Genomic DNA, 17,003 nt, shown 5'->3' with positions numbered 1-17,003 from the left:
TTTAGAAAAATAGGATAATGAGGAGATATATATTTTTTTAATTTTATATTTTAGAGACAGAGGAAGGGAGAGAAACATCGAAGTGAGAGAGAAACATCAATCAACTGCCTCCTGTGTGCCCCGCACCGGGGATCAAGCCTGCAACCTGAGCATGTGCCCTGACCAGGAATCGAACTGGGACCTCTCAGTCCATGAGTTGATGCACAATCCACTGACCAACACCAGCTGGGCTATAAAGGTAATTTATTGAAGTAATATACAGTATATATGAAAGTTGCTAAGAAAGTAGATCTTTAAAATTCTCATCACAAGAAAAAAAATTTAATTATGTATGATGATGAATATTAACCAGAATAATTGTGATCATTTTGCAATATATATAAATGTCAAATCATGACAATGTAAACCTGAAAGTAGTATGTTATATGTCAATTATACTTCATTAAAAAAATCTGCAGCATCAAACAAGAACAACAAATTTACTGAAATCATTTATTCACCATAACTGAACGTCTACAACGAATTCTGTACCAGGCACAAATAAAGCCTAAGGCACAGTTACTGCCTTCCAGACCATGGAAATTTAGCTGCAGAGACAGGCAGTCACAGTGAAGTGACAGAGCACGCATGAGGTAGATCAGGAGCCAGAGAAGGGAAGAGTTTAGGTACAGGAGGTAATGGGTTAGTCAGGAAATGCCTTTACAGCGGTTCTCAACCTGTGGGTCGCGACCCCTTTGGGAGTCAAACGACCCTTTCACAGGGGTCGCCTAAGAAATACAGTAGTAAAATTACAGTTATGAAGTAGCAACGAAAATAATTTTATGGTCGGGGATCACCACAACATGAGGAACTATATTAAAAGGTCACGGCATTAGGAAGGTTGAGAACCACTGCTTTAGAAGAACATGAGGATTGGGCTGTATTAAGAACCAAAAAAAAAAAAAAAGCTGACAAGTGAAAGAAATGGGGAGAACACATTTTAGAAAGGACAAACATCTTAGGAAGAAATTGTTACTAAAAATTTTCTATTTTGGTAATAGGAAACAGCAAAGAAGGATCAGAGGACTAGTGTGCACAAGTTAGGAGAGAAAATGAGGTATTAAATGATAGGTGGAGAGATAAAAATCAGTCCTTCAGAAGAAGATGAAGCAGGAGACCCCAGCAATGGAACCACCACAGCAGTGTATATGGTATGGGTTTTAGACACATGATGAGGCGATGATTTACTAGAACTGCTTCAAGGAGAAGATGAAGTCTTATGACATAGGAAGAATAAGATCACTGGTGGTCATTCATAAAGTTGTTAACTACAGTGGTAGGAATGAAAGTCAGACTGAGAGTTTTCTCAAACAACAGAGAGTTTTTCTCAACAATAAAACCACCAATTTAACAAAAAGGAGCGACACAGAATAACAATTAGCAGGAGCATCAGTTCAACACAGTGTATACATATGCAGAGAAGAACAAAAATTCCACAAAAGACCCAGTGATCCCACTTCTAGGAATATATCCTAAGAATCCTAAACCACCAATCAGAAAGAATAGATGCACCTCTATGTTCATAGCAGTGTTATTTATAATAGTTAAGATCTGGAAACGGCCCAATTACCCATCAGTGGATGAGCAGATAAAAAAAGCTATGGCACATTTACACTGGAATACTAAGCCGCTGTAAAAAAGGATCTCTTGCCCTTTGAGATAGCATGGAGGGACCTGGAGAGTATTATGCTAAGTGAAACAGGCCAGTCAGAGAAAGACAAAAGTATCACATGATCTCATTTATATGTGGAATCTAATAACAAAATAAAGTGATGAACAAAATAGATCCAGAGACATGGAAGCATAAAACAGACTGAGGAATCTCAGAGTAAAGGGGTAGTGGGGGAGTGGGAAGAGATTCACCAAAGAATTTACATGCATATATGCATAATCCATGGATAGAGACAATAGTGTGGTGAAGGCACCAGGGAAAGGGGGGCAGGAGCAAGGGCGGGGGGCATCAATGGGGGAAAAAAGGAGGGACATTTGTAATACTTTCAACAATAAAGGAAAAAACCACCCCACAAATGAGAGAGAATGAAGCAAAGATGCTCCTTCTTTACAAGAAAATGTGTCAAGAAAAATAAAGTTGTATTGGCCCTAAAAAAGAAGTCTAATTATTCTCCATTGAAGAAAACTAATTAATGATACATTAACAGTCAATATAAATATTCTGATATTTCTGAAATAAAAATTAATCAATAATGGGGATAACTCTGTTAACGGAGTAAAGGGATGTAGATTATAAGTCACAGCAAAGGAACTATTCAGCAACGACAACAATGTGGGTAACTTAATCTCTCAAAGCTTCATTTTTCTTCATTTGAAAAATAGAGACAGTATCTATTTCCTCCTTCATAAATTTGAAGAATCTAATGAAGTAAGGCATTAACATAAGTACCTTAAATACTAAAACAAGACATCAAGACATCTTTAATAATAAAGATCCAGCAGGAAGTTTACCTATCTTTTGTAAGCCATTTAGGCCCCTTATCATTAAGCATTTCACAGGGGAACTGGAGGGAGGGATGTAGAAGGTTTAAAAAACAAACAAACAAAAAAACATTGAGAAGAAATGGAGGGAAGATTAAGTACTTACTTGACGTCAGTGAATCTGGAAAAAGATGTATTTATAGGGACAAATGTCTGGGGCAATCAACAGAAAGATGAACAAAAGCAAGCAGCCAAATGGGATTGACAGCATGGCTTTGTGATGAATCAGTTCATCTTAGTCCTGACTTTCACTGAACAACTTTGTTCATTAGTTTATTTAACAAATATTTACTGAATATCTACTATGTATGAGATTCTCTGTTGGTGTTGAATCAAAAATCAAGATTTATAAGGCACATCTCTAATCCAGGAACATCATCATGCTGAGTACCTACCTAGCTGGGCTCCAGGAACTATCCCAAGTGCTTTATATTACTTTATTTCATCTTCACAATGGTCCTATAATATTACTATTTTCATTTTACAGTTGAGATTAAGACCTGCCTAACAGAATTGGCCTCTGTCTCCAGAGCTGGAGCTTTCGACTGCTATAATAAACTGATGCTGATGAGAGGAAAGATTTATAAGAAATCAGACAATGAAAAGTTGGCTATCTGATGCCTGGCTCTGGTACAGGTGCGAAGTGCAAGACAACTCTAGTTTTGGTACCTACAAGCAAGAACATCCAAAGAAAACAGCAGAGGTAACCCAGGAACAGGAGCTGGCATTGTGAGTACAGCAAAAGACAAATCACGCTTTACATTATTTACACACACAAAATTTTGTGTGGATTAAAGGAACTTTTCAGTTTACCCCCAAGGAAATCTAAAGGCAAGATATGCACAAAAAAATACAAAGAATTCAATTTTTTCCAAGACTCTAAAACAAGATGGGTTTCTTAATTTTAACTTACTAGAAATGAAGGCCTCACAAGGAGAGATAAAGCAATATATTAACTAGACTAGTATAGGATAAACACTGAGAATCTAAACACACTTTGTTGTTGTTGTTGTTGTTGTTGTTGTTAAGACAGAACAGGAGGGAGAGAGAGAAAGAGAGGGAAACACCGACATGAAAGGGACACATCGAGTGGCTGCCACCGCATGACCCAACCAGGGCCGGGGACAAACTGCAACTGAGGTACATGCCCTTAGCAGGAACCGAGCCCGGGTCTCTCTGGACTGCAGGCCGATGCTCTAACCGCTGAGCCAAACCGGCCAGGGCTAAACACACTTTTAATAAAAACAAATATGGATCTAAGCCTAAATGATAGAATTCGATGATTTATGAACTCCTGAGACATAGTGTCTATTTTGAAAAGCATACACAAAGCAATTTCAGAGAAAACAGGTTGTCTGGTATTCAAGATGGCTTTTAGAATAATGTTTACCATATAACAGAAAAAAATAACAAAAAAATCTTCAACTAAGATCTCTAAATATATTAATAGGACAATATCACAAGCTGAAACAGTATCATTATAATTCCAAAACAACGGTAGAACGTGCCTCTGTTCTCACCTGGGTTTTAATGTTTTCAGGATCCTCAGCTTGGCTGTCTCGTTTTTGACTGGGCTTCCAGGCATTTTCTGCCTTTTTCAGGTGAACGTCTTCTTTCACAGAGACTGTTATGATCTTCCTGGGTTCTCTTCTCTGGCCAGGTTGAGATCTCCGTGGTCCAATATTCAACAACTAGAACAAGAATATTCTTTATTGTATCTATAGAGAGTCCTTACAATTTTCTGTCTCTGCTCTGCTGCTCAAGTCAAGCCTGATGATCACACCAAACACTTCTGGATGCAAAGGTGAGTATTAGGCACTCAATTTAGATGCGATCTTTTTTGGGAGGGTGGTAGGAAGGAGGATTTAGAACATCATCAATGCAATGTTCTCCACTGCTATAATTTTAGACCCTAAGTCCTAAATGAAATAAAGTGACAGAAAATTACATTTGATAAAGGTATTGTTGTTCACAAATAAAGACTACCCTTAAATGAAGCTCTATTTTTTTTTTTTTACTAGTTGGACTTTAAACGGGTCACTTTGCATAACTACAAAAATTCACATGTAGTAATAATCAATCACAAATCTACTTCAAAAACTGGGTTTCTAAACTTCCAGTGTGAAATGCAAATACAACCTTATCACAAAAATTCTCTCCAGCACAGACACCCAACTTCACTGCAGATCTTAATGGATTCCTCTAAATTTGCTGGGCGAGAATTACTAAAATAAGTCTTTCTTACATCATTAATGATTTCAAACTAAATTGCTCCCAGAAAAAAATGTTTTCCTCTTTTTGTAAGTTCTTTGTTCCTGCTAGAGTCCCACTGTACTCATTCTGTTAAAACCAGTATATGCTGGCATGTCACACTGGTCGTCATATTAAAAAATATTACTGCAAGATAATGAGGGAGGTTAAAAGTTGCATTCTCTGTATTAAAATAGTCACAACGGTTGCTATATCAAATGCTTGAAAATAATTTTGCAAGATTAAATATTTGGGTTGATAGTAAGTTCTGCTCCTCCCAGATATGTTGTATGAGAGCCTTTACGTTTTCTGATATAGCATTCTCTAAATGCTGAGTAAAAACTGCCATTACATTTAAGAGAAAAGAAAAAAGCTTCACAGAACACACGTCGACTAGAATCATACCTCACTTAGTACCCCAATACTACCCTTTTGAATTCATATAAAGTTTCTGGAAAGGAAGTAGAAACTTCAATATCATGCTTTATATCGAGTGGGGAACTTTTTTTCTGCCAAGGGCCATTTGGATATTTATAACATCATTCGAGTATCATATAAAATTATCAACTTAAAAATTAGCTTACTATATTTGGTCAGGCTAATTTGGTGAGGCATGTGATGTTAGCTGGTATTGATTTCACAGGCCTTATAGGTCTGCAGGCCAGACGTTCTCCACCCTTGCTTTATATAAAAAGACAGGTTCTAAGAGAGGCATGGTCTGAGGCCTAAGCTGAGAAGCTTAAAAGCCTTTATTTATGACTCATTCTCAGAATTATTCTCTTATATTTCACCATCTGCCCTAATTAGAAATGGCAGTATCAAGAATGTATCAGGATCAAAAGTCAGAATTTCGCCCTGGCCGGTTTGGCTCAGCGGTTAGAGCGTCGGCCTGCGGTCCGGAGGGACCCGGGTTCGGTTCCCGCTAAGGGCATGTACCTCGGTTGCGGTTTGTCACCGGCCCTGGTTGGTCGTGCGGGTGGCGGCCACTCGATGTGTCCCTTTCGCATCGATGTTTCCCTCTCTCTCTCTTCCTCTCTCTCCCTCCCACTCTGTCTGTACAAAAAATGGAAAAATGTCCTCGGATGAGGATTAAAAAAAAAAAAGTCAGAATTTCTAGTCAATACACACCAATTTGGCAAATATATCCAGCCAAGAACTCAGTACTGATGATATGATCTCAGACTATTTGGTAAACATGAAAAGAATGAAGGTCAGATAAGCCCAGAGGTAACAGTATGGTATAAAAGAGGATCATCAGACCAGAAACAGCTGCTAAATGAGATAGTACCACTATAAGAACAATTACCTATAACGGAAATATTGATATGATACCCCAGACAAAACAATTCTGTTAAGAAAATGCCATAAACCAAGTATTGTATAGTTTTTATAATTCAGGATATATTCTACTGCAAATTCACTAGGGTTAATCTCTTTTTTCAATGCTTGGATAAAGTTCAAATATACCATTACATCACAAGACATTTAACTTAATCCACATATTTACTAATAAATTTTTTTAGGACAAAGGTTGTTGGGTGTAATGAAAGGTTATTATATCAAAATCATGTAAGAGCCAAAGTATGCATAATTTAGAGATATAATTTTAATTATGTTTAGATAAAGTCAGAAAATGTCCATTTCCAAAAATACTGCAAATATCAATGAATATGCCTTAGGATTTGAATCTGGAAAGTAATTTATACCACATCTCTTTACCTGCCTCAAGACACAAATGTGAATTTCAAAGAAACAGCACGGAGATGTGAGCCATATTATTAAATAAAGAACAACAATGTTTCAAATGAATAAAAAGTTTTGAAAGATAATAAATATAAGTTGTTAGTCAAGAACAGAAAGTTCAAATTATAACCCATGTGCAAGTGCCCAAGACAAATTTTAAAATTATATTTGTATCTCTGGATATAATTAAGATACTGTTCAAAAATATTCATCCAAATATACTGAGTTCTTCAATAGATTTAGTATATTTATAAATGCTTAATTAATTAATCCCTAATATTCTCATGTTTACACTCTGGAAATGAATTCAGTCTAGAACATCAATGTCTACAAGGACTGGTGCGGTGGAGAAAAGTGGCAAATTAGAATCCAAAAGAACTGTGGACTCTTGAGTCCAATTCTTCTAATTATGAGTTAAGTTACTGTGAACAAATCTCTTAACTTTGTTGAACTTAAGTGTTCTCATATATTAAATGCTTGTCTTACCTACAGAAGTTATGAGAACCATGCAATGTAAAATATAAGGCACATAAAAGCACTTTTAAAATTAAGTAAGGTATCACCATCAATACCAAAGAACAAATGAAACTTTTTTTTTTAAATCCTCACCTGAGGATATTTTTCCATTCATTTTCAGATAGAGTGGGACAGAGGGAGGGAGAAAGAGAGAGAGAGAAACATCAATGTGAGAGAGAACATCAGCTGGTTGCCTCCCAAATGACCCTGAGTAGGACCAGGGATCGAACCACAACCTAGGTATGTGGCCTTGACTGGACTTGAACCTGATACTCTTTGGTCCACGGGCCAATGCTCTAACTGTGGAAGCCAAACCAGCCAGGGCACAAAAGGAACTTTTAAAAAAGTGATATGTAGATTGATGTAATTACCTTTAAACATTTTGTGTCCTTTTTTTGTGTGTGAAAAATTTAATGCAAAATGTCAAATTCATAGTATCCTTCAAAAGTTGCACTGTATATAATGAATGGCTTATTTATGAAATGCAAACAAAATCTACGATCCAGTATTAAGAGTTATGAAATGTACAAAAAGAAAGAAAGCCTGGTCTCCTGGACTGAATGAGAGACAATCTTCATTGATGGCTAGAAAAGGAACTTCATAGTATAATGTGCTCAGGGTCCACAAATGACAGAACTAAAATGAAGAGTCAAAATTTGGGGTTCATTAACTAGTAAGTCACAATTTTTTTTCCCAGGTGAGAAGGAAGTTCACATTTTTTACCCACTCTCATATATTTTTCTCAAATATATTAAATAAGAAATTATATCCATCTCTGTTTTAGAATTTAATATATATTATTCCTATCTCTGCTTACCTAAATAACTAAAGAAAGTAAGACCAATATACATACTAGCAATTTTTAAAGCAAGATAACTAAGTGTTCCTTCAAGGAGAAAGGAAAGCATGGTATGAGCTCAGGAAAACTTTGCCCCTAGAAGTTTTATAATAGCTAAACTAATCTCAAAGTTAGTTGAAATGAATATGAATAGCAAGTTACTAATCTATGTTCACAGACCCTAGCTCAATACATTTCTTTTGAGGTACTCTCTGTGATGTCTGCCAACAGATTACTATTGAAATACTACAACTGCCAAGTAATTTGATTTTTAAAAAGCTACAGAGATGATACTATCTGGGTGCTTTCAATTGCTATGCACTTTACTGTCCATCAAAAGACCTTTATGTTTGAAAATTTTATATAACATCATATGACATATTAAAACAACTGCTATGCAATAAAAATATTTGGTAACAATCTGTCGCAGGAAAGTTTATACCAGGAGTTGTGGGTATTTAAGCCATATTATGAAGAATACCTACCAAATATTAACATTCTAGGTTGGTAATTATTTACAAGCCAATTTGGAAGCTGGCAAAAGTGACTAAAGGTATATAATCATGAACTATGAAGAGTAGGGCTGCTGCTTTTTTCCAAACAGCATTACTGATTATTCCTAACTATGTTAGATATAACATCCTATGAAATTCCCATTGTACCTACACCAATATACCAAAGTAAACTGGACAAATTAAATGAAGAATATATGTTAGTTATGGGAGATGTGAAAGAATAATTACTTGCATTAAAGCAATAGATCACAATTTCACTTTAAAATTAGCTGTGGCAACATGACAGAGTTATTTAAAGAAAGTGAATTAAACAAGTAAAGCTGACCTTTTATGAGACCATACAAATTCTTGACAATGGCTCATTTCCAGTCATATTACTTTGCATGTACCAAATAACTCATTTATATCTGATATATGTAAGCACATAGATTAGTGGGCAAACATATATTGTGACAGTTACTTTTAAAATTTACTTTCTAATTTCAATATTTTAAAAGAGATACTGCTTATTCTTAATTCACTATATTCCCTTTTTGGTCTACCTAATTAGCAGACAATAGCAACCTGGTAATGAAAAGTGAAAACATACACTGGAAGAGGAGATGTAGAAATTCATACCTTGTGCAAGTAACATATGACAAAATTGAGCCAACATGATAACCACAGATGCTATTAACTAAAGATTAATCAAAATGGCACCAACATTATTTCAAATGTTTGGCAAACAGAGATATAAATCAAAACTAAAACAAACAAATGCTGACAGAAATATAAATTTAAACCACCAAAAAAGGAAAATAATGCTGAAAAAAAAAAGTATAAGAGCTACTCTCTAAGACTTTCTGGTGAGGTAATTCAAATTCTATAAAAATTTTATCTTAGCATTTCGAGAAAATAAAGTTAAATTTAAAACCTGTATGAGAAAAGAATATTATACACAAAGACGTCTTTAAGATGTATATGCATTTAAATATCTTCAATCGGGCTGCTGGCAATCAAATAAGTGAAATTCCTACAAAGTGACATTTGTTTTCAGGCGGTGTAGTCTTATTTCCAAGTAAGTTTCAAAAGTTGCCATTACAGAAATAAAAAGGTGTTGGGAAAATAATAAGGGTCACCTCACATCAAAATATTTTTACAAATATAAAAGTCTTAAAATAGGGTGATCTGCAAATGTACATCGAACCCTGAGCTCCTCCAGAACTTTCAGTGCCCTCGAGCCACTCCAACTTGGGAAAAAGAGGCATTCACATCATTGGCAACTTTCCCCCATGCTTTCTGCAAGTCTACAAAGCATGGAGTAGGCCGAGCCTGCCAAACCCTGCACAGGGCATTGCCCCAGCATAACTCCATTGGTGATGCCACTTCCACCGCTGAAGAGCCTGCCACTCGGGGGTGTAAAGCAATCTGCAGTTTACTAACACTGCACTCTTTTGTATGTGTCGTTTGTTCATATTTTCACTTCACAAGCTATAGTAAGGAAAAAAAGCAAAACATAAAATTTTATAACACCATAAACTATTGTTAAAAAAAAAAGGATTCAGCGCACCCCTAGAGGCAGGCTCTTCAGGGGTGGGTGCAACATCGCCAGTGGAGTGCAAGTTGGGGCTTTGCTCTGTTCCAGAATTGGCAATCCATGCCTGCTCTGCACTTTGCAAATCTGTAGAAACAAGGACAAAGAGATGACCATTAGCTGGAAGTCATCAGAGATCTCTACTATATCAGGACACCTCAAAACAAAACAGGAATCATACTCAAGGTTGGTCCTATTTTTTAACCCATTTGTAGGTGGACCGGCTTCTTTCAATTAAAAATGACTTAAGTGTATTCATTTTATTTACTTAAATATTAGTTTGGAAAGAATAGTCCTCACCTCTTCTACTCTTCTTCCTGTTTAAAGGAATCAATGAATAAAAGCCACTCTCTTGCCTTTAGACAAGATATCATGAAGTCTATCACAGTTTCTAATTGGGTTGTAAGGAACTTGCACTTACAGGTACACCTCTTCCACCAGGGCTTTGCCTTCCAAAATCTGCAAAGGCTGGAGTAAAATCTGGTCCTCGAGGCAAAATCCGAGGATCCAAAGTTCGCATTGGCAATTTGGGTTGGTTGATCTGTATAAAGCAAAGGAAAGCTTAACACATCTGGTACCACACAGATAACAACTTAGACTGAGGAGTTGTATCAGATGAAATGGTAACCACTAGCATCCTGAACCAATGAAAGTCCAATCTGAACCTGTGCTAGTAGTAGCTTCTTTTGGGCTAGCCTTAGTGCCCTTAGGTCAACAGTGGTTTTCTGATGCTGTGGGACTGAACTGGCCTAATAATCCAAATAAGAGACTAGACATAATCAGTGAACTATACAAGACCAGTAGAAGGACCACAAGACAAACTATTTTGAGATTCTATAAAATAGAGTCAAATTTTAGGATTTTCATCCAGCATATTCACCAGGACATCAGAGCACCTGCTTATGAAAATCTGGCTATTGCTCATTTTGGTTTCAATGCTGTTGACTTATGATTAGAACAGCAAGTAGTCTGAGTGGACAATGAGTTTCAAAAGGATTCCTGGCCAGTATGGCTCACTGGATTGAGTGTCATCCCACGAACTGGGAGGTCCTGGTTCGATTCCAGGTCAGGGAACATGCCCGGGTTTCAGGCTTGATCCCCAGTAGGGGGCGACCAGGAGGCAGCTGATTGATGTTTCTTATCGATGTTTTTTGCTCTCTCTAAAAAATCAATAAAAACATATGTGTGTATATATATATACACACACACACATATATATATATATATATTTTTTTTTTTTGGAAGAGGATAGTTAATTTTTTTTTAATTTTAATTTTTTCTTTCTTTCTTGATTTTAGAGAGGAAGGGAAAGGGGAGAGAGATGAAACATCAATGAGAGAGAGCACTGATTGGCCACCTCTTGCATGCCCCACATTGAAGATTTGGCCCACAACTTGGGCATGTACCCTGACTGGGAATCTAACCGGCGATCTCTTTGTGCATGGGTCGACACTCAACCACTGAGCCACACCAGCCGGGAAAAACATGTTTTATTAATTTTTATTTTATTATCATTATTTATTAATTTTTTTTTGGGGGGGGGGTTTCCATCCTCACCCGAGGATATTTTTCCATTTTTTGTACAGATAGAGTGGGAGGGAGAGAGAGAGAGAGAAACATCGACGTGAAGGGACACATCGAGTGGCTGCCACCCGCACGACCAACCAGGGCCGGGGACAAACTGCAACCGAAGTACGTGCCCTTAGCGGGAACCGAACCCGGGTCTCTCCGGACCGCAGGCCAACGCTCTAACCGCTGAGCCAAACTGGCCAGGGCTATTTATTAATTAATTTATTTTTTGTTACAGATGTTTCTCCTTTTCCCCCCAGATAGCCTCCTAAAACATATTTTTTTTTTTAAAAAAGGAGATTGTGGCCTTGGCCAGTCTGGCTCAGGAGTTAGAGCATCGGCCCACGGACCAATCAGTTGTGGGTTCAATTCAGGTCAAGGGCGCGTACCTCGGTTGTGGTTCATCCCCAGCCCTGATTGGGTCATGCGGGAGGCAACCAGTAGATGTGTCTCTCTTACATCGATGTTTCTCTCTCTACCTCTCTCTCTTTCTCTCTCTCCCTCCTTCCCACTCTATCTGATGATAAATGTAAAAATACCATTGGATGAGGATTAAAAATAATAATAACAATAAATAAAAATAATAAAAAGGAGATTATGTTTCATGTGTGGTAACTCATTTAAAATCTCATTTTGTCTGTTTTGTAATCCAAGTTACCTGGCTTTGTATAGGCCTAGAATATGACTATAGACTGAGCAAAGCTACATAGCTCAGCAAGAAATCAACTAATGATTGGCCAGAGTCAGAAACAGTTAAAGTAGGAAGCCAGGAAGGAATATTTTCTGAGAGAATAACCTAACTCAGTGGACATAGCGAGTGCCCTCTGAAGCACTGAAGCGGCCTTGAATTAGCCCTGCCAATCATTCAACTGTCCTCAGATAAGCACATAAAGAAAAGACTTAGCAACAGAAATAAGACCTGCTGCCATAAAAGAATAAAGTAATACGAATAAGGTCTGGATAAACAGTAACTTAATAAGAGAGGAAGTTCATTCTATAAGATATTTACCCTCTACTTTGATTAGGGATTAATAGTTTCTCTTCAAAACAAAAAAACTTCAAGCTTCATCACCAGCACTAGTTCATCACTGATTTAAAAACATACCTGGCAGATAAACATCTGCCTTTACTCCTTTTAATTTAATAAACAGACAAAATAAACATTGACTGTACTAATTTTCTGAATGTACCATTAAAATCAGATGTGAAGATAAAGGATGACTATTTATCTGCACAGGATTAAAGACTAATCACTATAAGAATCTATGGGGGGGATTTTGACATATACATTATTTGAATTATGTTGACTCCTATTTAAATTTGATCTGTGTTCCTAGGTTTCTGACCTGTCCTCAATGCCATTATAATTCCATATAGAAATTATAGAACAATAAGGAAAGAGGTCTCTATCACTTCAGCTAAATTAGCCCAACTAACAATTTTCACCACATCACTAAAAAATAGCCATAATAAGCAGAAAAATAAGTTTTAAAACTTCAACAAACATGGGTCAAACCCCAATATTATTATAGTATAAGAAATCCAAAATCCAACAATGTTTAGGAAAACTCTAATTCTTAAACATATATTTTAATTCAAATAATATTTGGTCTTACAATTCCTAAATATTGCTCATACTTCACATATTTGTACTGATAATAAAAACCAGTTCCCACTGATAAGAGATATCAAAGAGATAGTCTCTGAGTACTCAGCTTACCTTGTCCAGAACCACATCACTGATGGGAGGCAGGCCCTCTGGTTTCTGTATACAGGCTGGCATGAACTGAATGTCCAACAAAAACTCCCTATCATACTGCTTCTTGCCTTCAGTATCAGCAGGCTTCCAGGATTCTATAAAAAGGGATATAGGTAGAATCAACTGTCTATAAAGTCACTATATGTATATCCAGAAAAAGTACAAACCAGATTCCAATATTTACTTTATCTCATCATTAACAAACAAACACAAAGGAAACACTGAGCTACAATCAGGAAATGCAATGTAAAGATTTTTAAATGTCATTTGTTCTTTTATGCCTTCTGGACACTTCTGGATAGTCAAGTAATCTAAAGTACTTTGCTATAGGAACCACTTCACATACACATTAAGCAGCCATTCTTTGGCCATGGACATTTAATCAATCTTATTAAATAAACTATCATGCCTATAAGTAAGTCAGAAATAAGGATCTTGATAATATTCTTGGTTTCAGGGAAAGAAGGATACTTTAGTTGTTCACTTGGAAATGTTATTTTGGAGGGGAAAAGGTAAAAACTCAGAAAACACAAAAACAAATAACTTTAAGATTCTGAAAAGTTTAAGGTGCTAGATAAAGAATTTTTTTCTCTGCCTACAGTTTAATCTAAAGAAAATAAACTAATGTACTTGCTGGCTGAACCAACTAAACTAGGAATGCACATATCTTTCTCTACAAATCATGATAACTAAACACTTCTTCTTTTTTGTCCTCACCCGAGGACATTTTCCCATTTTTTTGTTCAGATAGAGTAGGAGGGAGAGAGAGGAAGAGAGAGAGAGAGAAATATCAACTTGAAAGGGACACATCGAGTGGCTGCCACCCACACAACCCAACCAGGGCCGGGGACAAACTGCAACCGTGGTACGTGCCCTTAGCGGGAACCGAACCCGGGTCTCTCTGGACCACAGGCCAATGCTCCAACCGCTAAGCCAAACCGTCCAGGGCACTAAACACTTCTTAGCTAATATTTTTAATAGAATTTTAAATTATTTGCTATAACACTTGCTTTGCTGTTGTTACTACTGTTAAAACTATTATTACTCACAATTCTACTCTCATTATAATAAAGTTGAAAAATTTCTGAAAAGTTTTATTAAATAAAAGTCACGATTTTTTTCTTTTAATTAACAAAACTCATCAAAATCAGGACCCAGCTCTCTTCATGAGAGAGTACACTGGATCCTTCTTTATTAGTGGTTCCTAATATGTAGGTCATAGACTCGCTAATGGTCTGTGAGAATTGTACAGTTTTCAATCAAATCTTTATTACCACATTTTATTTATTAAAATATAGATAAGTTTATTTGGAGTTAAATTTTAAAGTGTCCCTTTTCTTGATTACTGCTAGTGTATATTGCAGGGGAAAAAGGCAGTTAGTTGGTCAATATAGCTGGGCCTATAGTTGTACACTTTTTCCTTGCCAAACTGAAATATAAAAATATAATGCAGTCTTAAATATGACAATAGTGCCCTAATTTCCTTAAGAATGATTGGTGGTCGCCACAAGTGCATGGTGCTACAATATAAGCCTAGATGTTCAGAAATAATATAGAATAATTTAGAATAGTTTAGAATAATTTAGAGTTCTAAGGTTAAAAAAAAATTACAATTGCATAACCTTACAGTCTCATAAAACCCATTAGAAGCAGTAATGCAGTTTATTAAGGCGGTAGCGATCAGTAGCTTTCAAACATTTTTGACTACAACTCACAACAAGAAATAGAAAGACTTCATGACTCGGAAGAAACATAAACACATATAAATGAAATGTTCCTCAAAACAATATTACCCTTGCTACAAGTAACACGTTGATATATTTTTTCCCTTTCAATCCTCACCCAAGGATATGTTTTCACCAATTTTACAAAGAGAGAGAGAGAAAAAAACATCAATATGAGAGAGAAGCATCGATCGGTTACCTCCCACACATGCTGCAAATGGGAATCGAACCTGCAACCTGGTATGTGCCCTGACAGGGAACCAAAACCCGAAACCTTTTGGAGTACGGGATGACGCTCCAACCAACTGAACAATCAGGCCATGGCCACACTGGCATTTTTTAACTCTGTTTTCCTTTTAAAACCTTGTTGGCTCTGTCCAGCCGGTATGGCTCAGTGGCTGAGCATCGATCCATGCACCAAGAGGTCGCCAGCACAACTCCTGGTCAGGGCACATGCCCAGGTTGTGGGCCCGATCCACAGTGGGGGGATGTGCAGGAGGCAGCTAAATGATGTTCTCTCTTCATTGATGTTTATATCTGTCTCTCTCTGTAAAATCAATACAGACAAAAAAAATTTAATTGTTGGGTGTGACTCACTAAATTAATTTTACAACCTCTTAAATGGGTTTACACTGGCAGTTTGAAAAATATTGGTCTAGATTATTTCTGGGGTCTGATATTTAACATTCAAACCCTACCTCAATGCAGACGTCACTCCTGATTTGGCAGAATAAGAAAAAAGTTTTTACCTATCCAAATTTTCTATCAAAGGAACCATCTCTACCCACCACACCAAATAGCTTCACAACCTCAAAGTCAACCATGGTTTACACAGTATTGGGACAAAAGTTTAATGTATTTGACGATGTCTAAAGATGAAAGATTCTCTAGAGTTTAGTATATATTGTGCATGGGACTTGCAATCCTGCAGATGCTCAGTGATGCAATAAGACTGCTTCTGACTCAGTGGAGTTGAAGCCTTGTGAAATGATCATTACACTATCTTAAGGCACATGGTCATATCTGAAATATCCCTTTCTTTTTAAAAAAATTTTTTCCCTTTATTGATTTTTGAAGAGAGAGAGGAAGTGACAGGGAGAGATAGAAACATCAATGAGAGAGAATATTGATCAGCCACCTCCTACATGCTGCCCACTGGGGATCAGGCCCACAATCCAGGCATGTGTCCTGACCAGGAATCGAACCGGCAACCTCTTGGTACATGGGTCGATGCTCAACCACTGAGCCACACCGGTTGGATTGAAATATCCCTTTCATTTGAATAAAATTAAATGTCCTTTGTTGAAGTCAACCAGCCCAGTGCTGACTGATTCCCATTGCCAGCTGCACTTCCAATGCCAGTAAAGCAGAATACCAGCACCAGCTAACACTTTCACCAACAAAGAACTCTAGGGATTTGCTAATCACTAACTATGTCTGCTGATCTCTTCTGTAAATATTACATTATGCTGAGACTCTTCCTTCATCCACTGTTTCACTATAAGGAGGCAACGTTTCTCTAAGGTTGCAGTAAGAGTAAAGACGTACACAGGGAGGCCGAGATAAACTTACCTGGTTTAATAGGGAATGTGACCCCTTCACCAGAACTATCCGTGGAGCCTGAGTTAGCATCTATTCCTTCACACTCAGAACCAATCTCAGCACCATTATGTATAGGCTCAGCTTCTTCTCCATTTTCTTCCACAGCTTTCGCTTTTTTTAGGTCTGAGGAGTCTCTCTCAGGATGAAACCCTTGGCTCATTTTATCCTGCTCAGATTCAAGTACTTTGTCACCGGAAAGTTCCTCTTCAGCTGTAAGCTAAAGCATAAGTGAACATAGAGGTTATTTTTTTCCCACTGTGTGTAAATACACATGAAGACTTACAGCTATCCTCTCCAAAAGCATAGGAAAACATGTCACTCAAGATAAGGATGTCTGTGCTCAGCAAATGGTACTAGAAATGTAAGTTTACTTAAAACACTT

General features: G+C 37.0%; 1 protein-coding gene across 7 annotated transcripts in view; it reads right to left on the bottom strand.

The window, feature by feature from the left end:
• The window catches only part of EIF4G3 (eukaryotic translation initiation factor 4 gamma 3), a 319,284-nt gene that overhangs the window by 66,610 nt on the left and 235,671 nt on the right, over positions 1-17,003 (bottom strand). For all 7 annotated transcript variants that reach the window (XM_036256518.1, XM_036256520.1, XM_036256521.1 and 4 more), the window contains 5 exons: positions 16,592-16,838; positions 13,257-13,390; positions 10,389-10,508; positions 9,944-10,054; positions 4,053-4,223 (listed from right to left, as the gene is read on the bottom strand). In XM_036256518.1, the coding sequence (XP_036112411.1) occupies positions 4,053-4,223; positions 9,944-10,054; positions 10,389-10,508; positions 13,257-13,390; positions 16,592-16,838 (783 nt within the window). The remainder of the gene's footprint in view (positions 1-4,052; positions 4,224-9,943; positions 10,055-10,388; positions 10,509-13,256; positions 13,391-16,591; positions 16,839-17,003) is intronic.

Source organism: Molossus molossus, unplaced genomic scaffold (assembly GCF_014108415.1).
Source record: "Molossus molossus isolate mMolMol1 unplaced genomic scaffold, mMolMol1.p scaffold_m16_p_12, whole genome shotgun sequence".
Classification (NCBI taxonomy): domain Eukaryota; kingdom Metazoa; phylum Chordata; class Mammalia; order Chiroptera; family Molossidae; genus Molossus; species Molossus molossus.
This window is presented reverse-complemented; position numbering and strand designations above follow the sequence as displayed.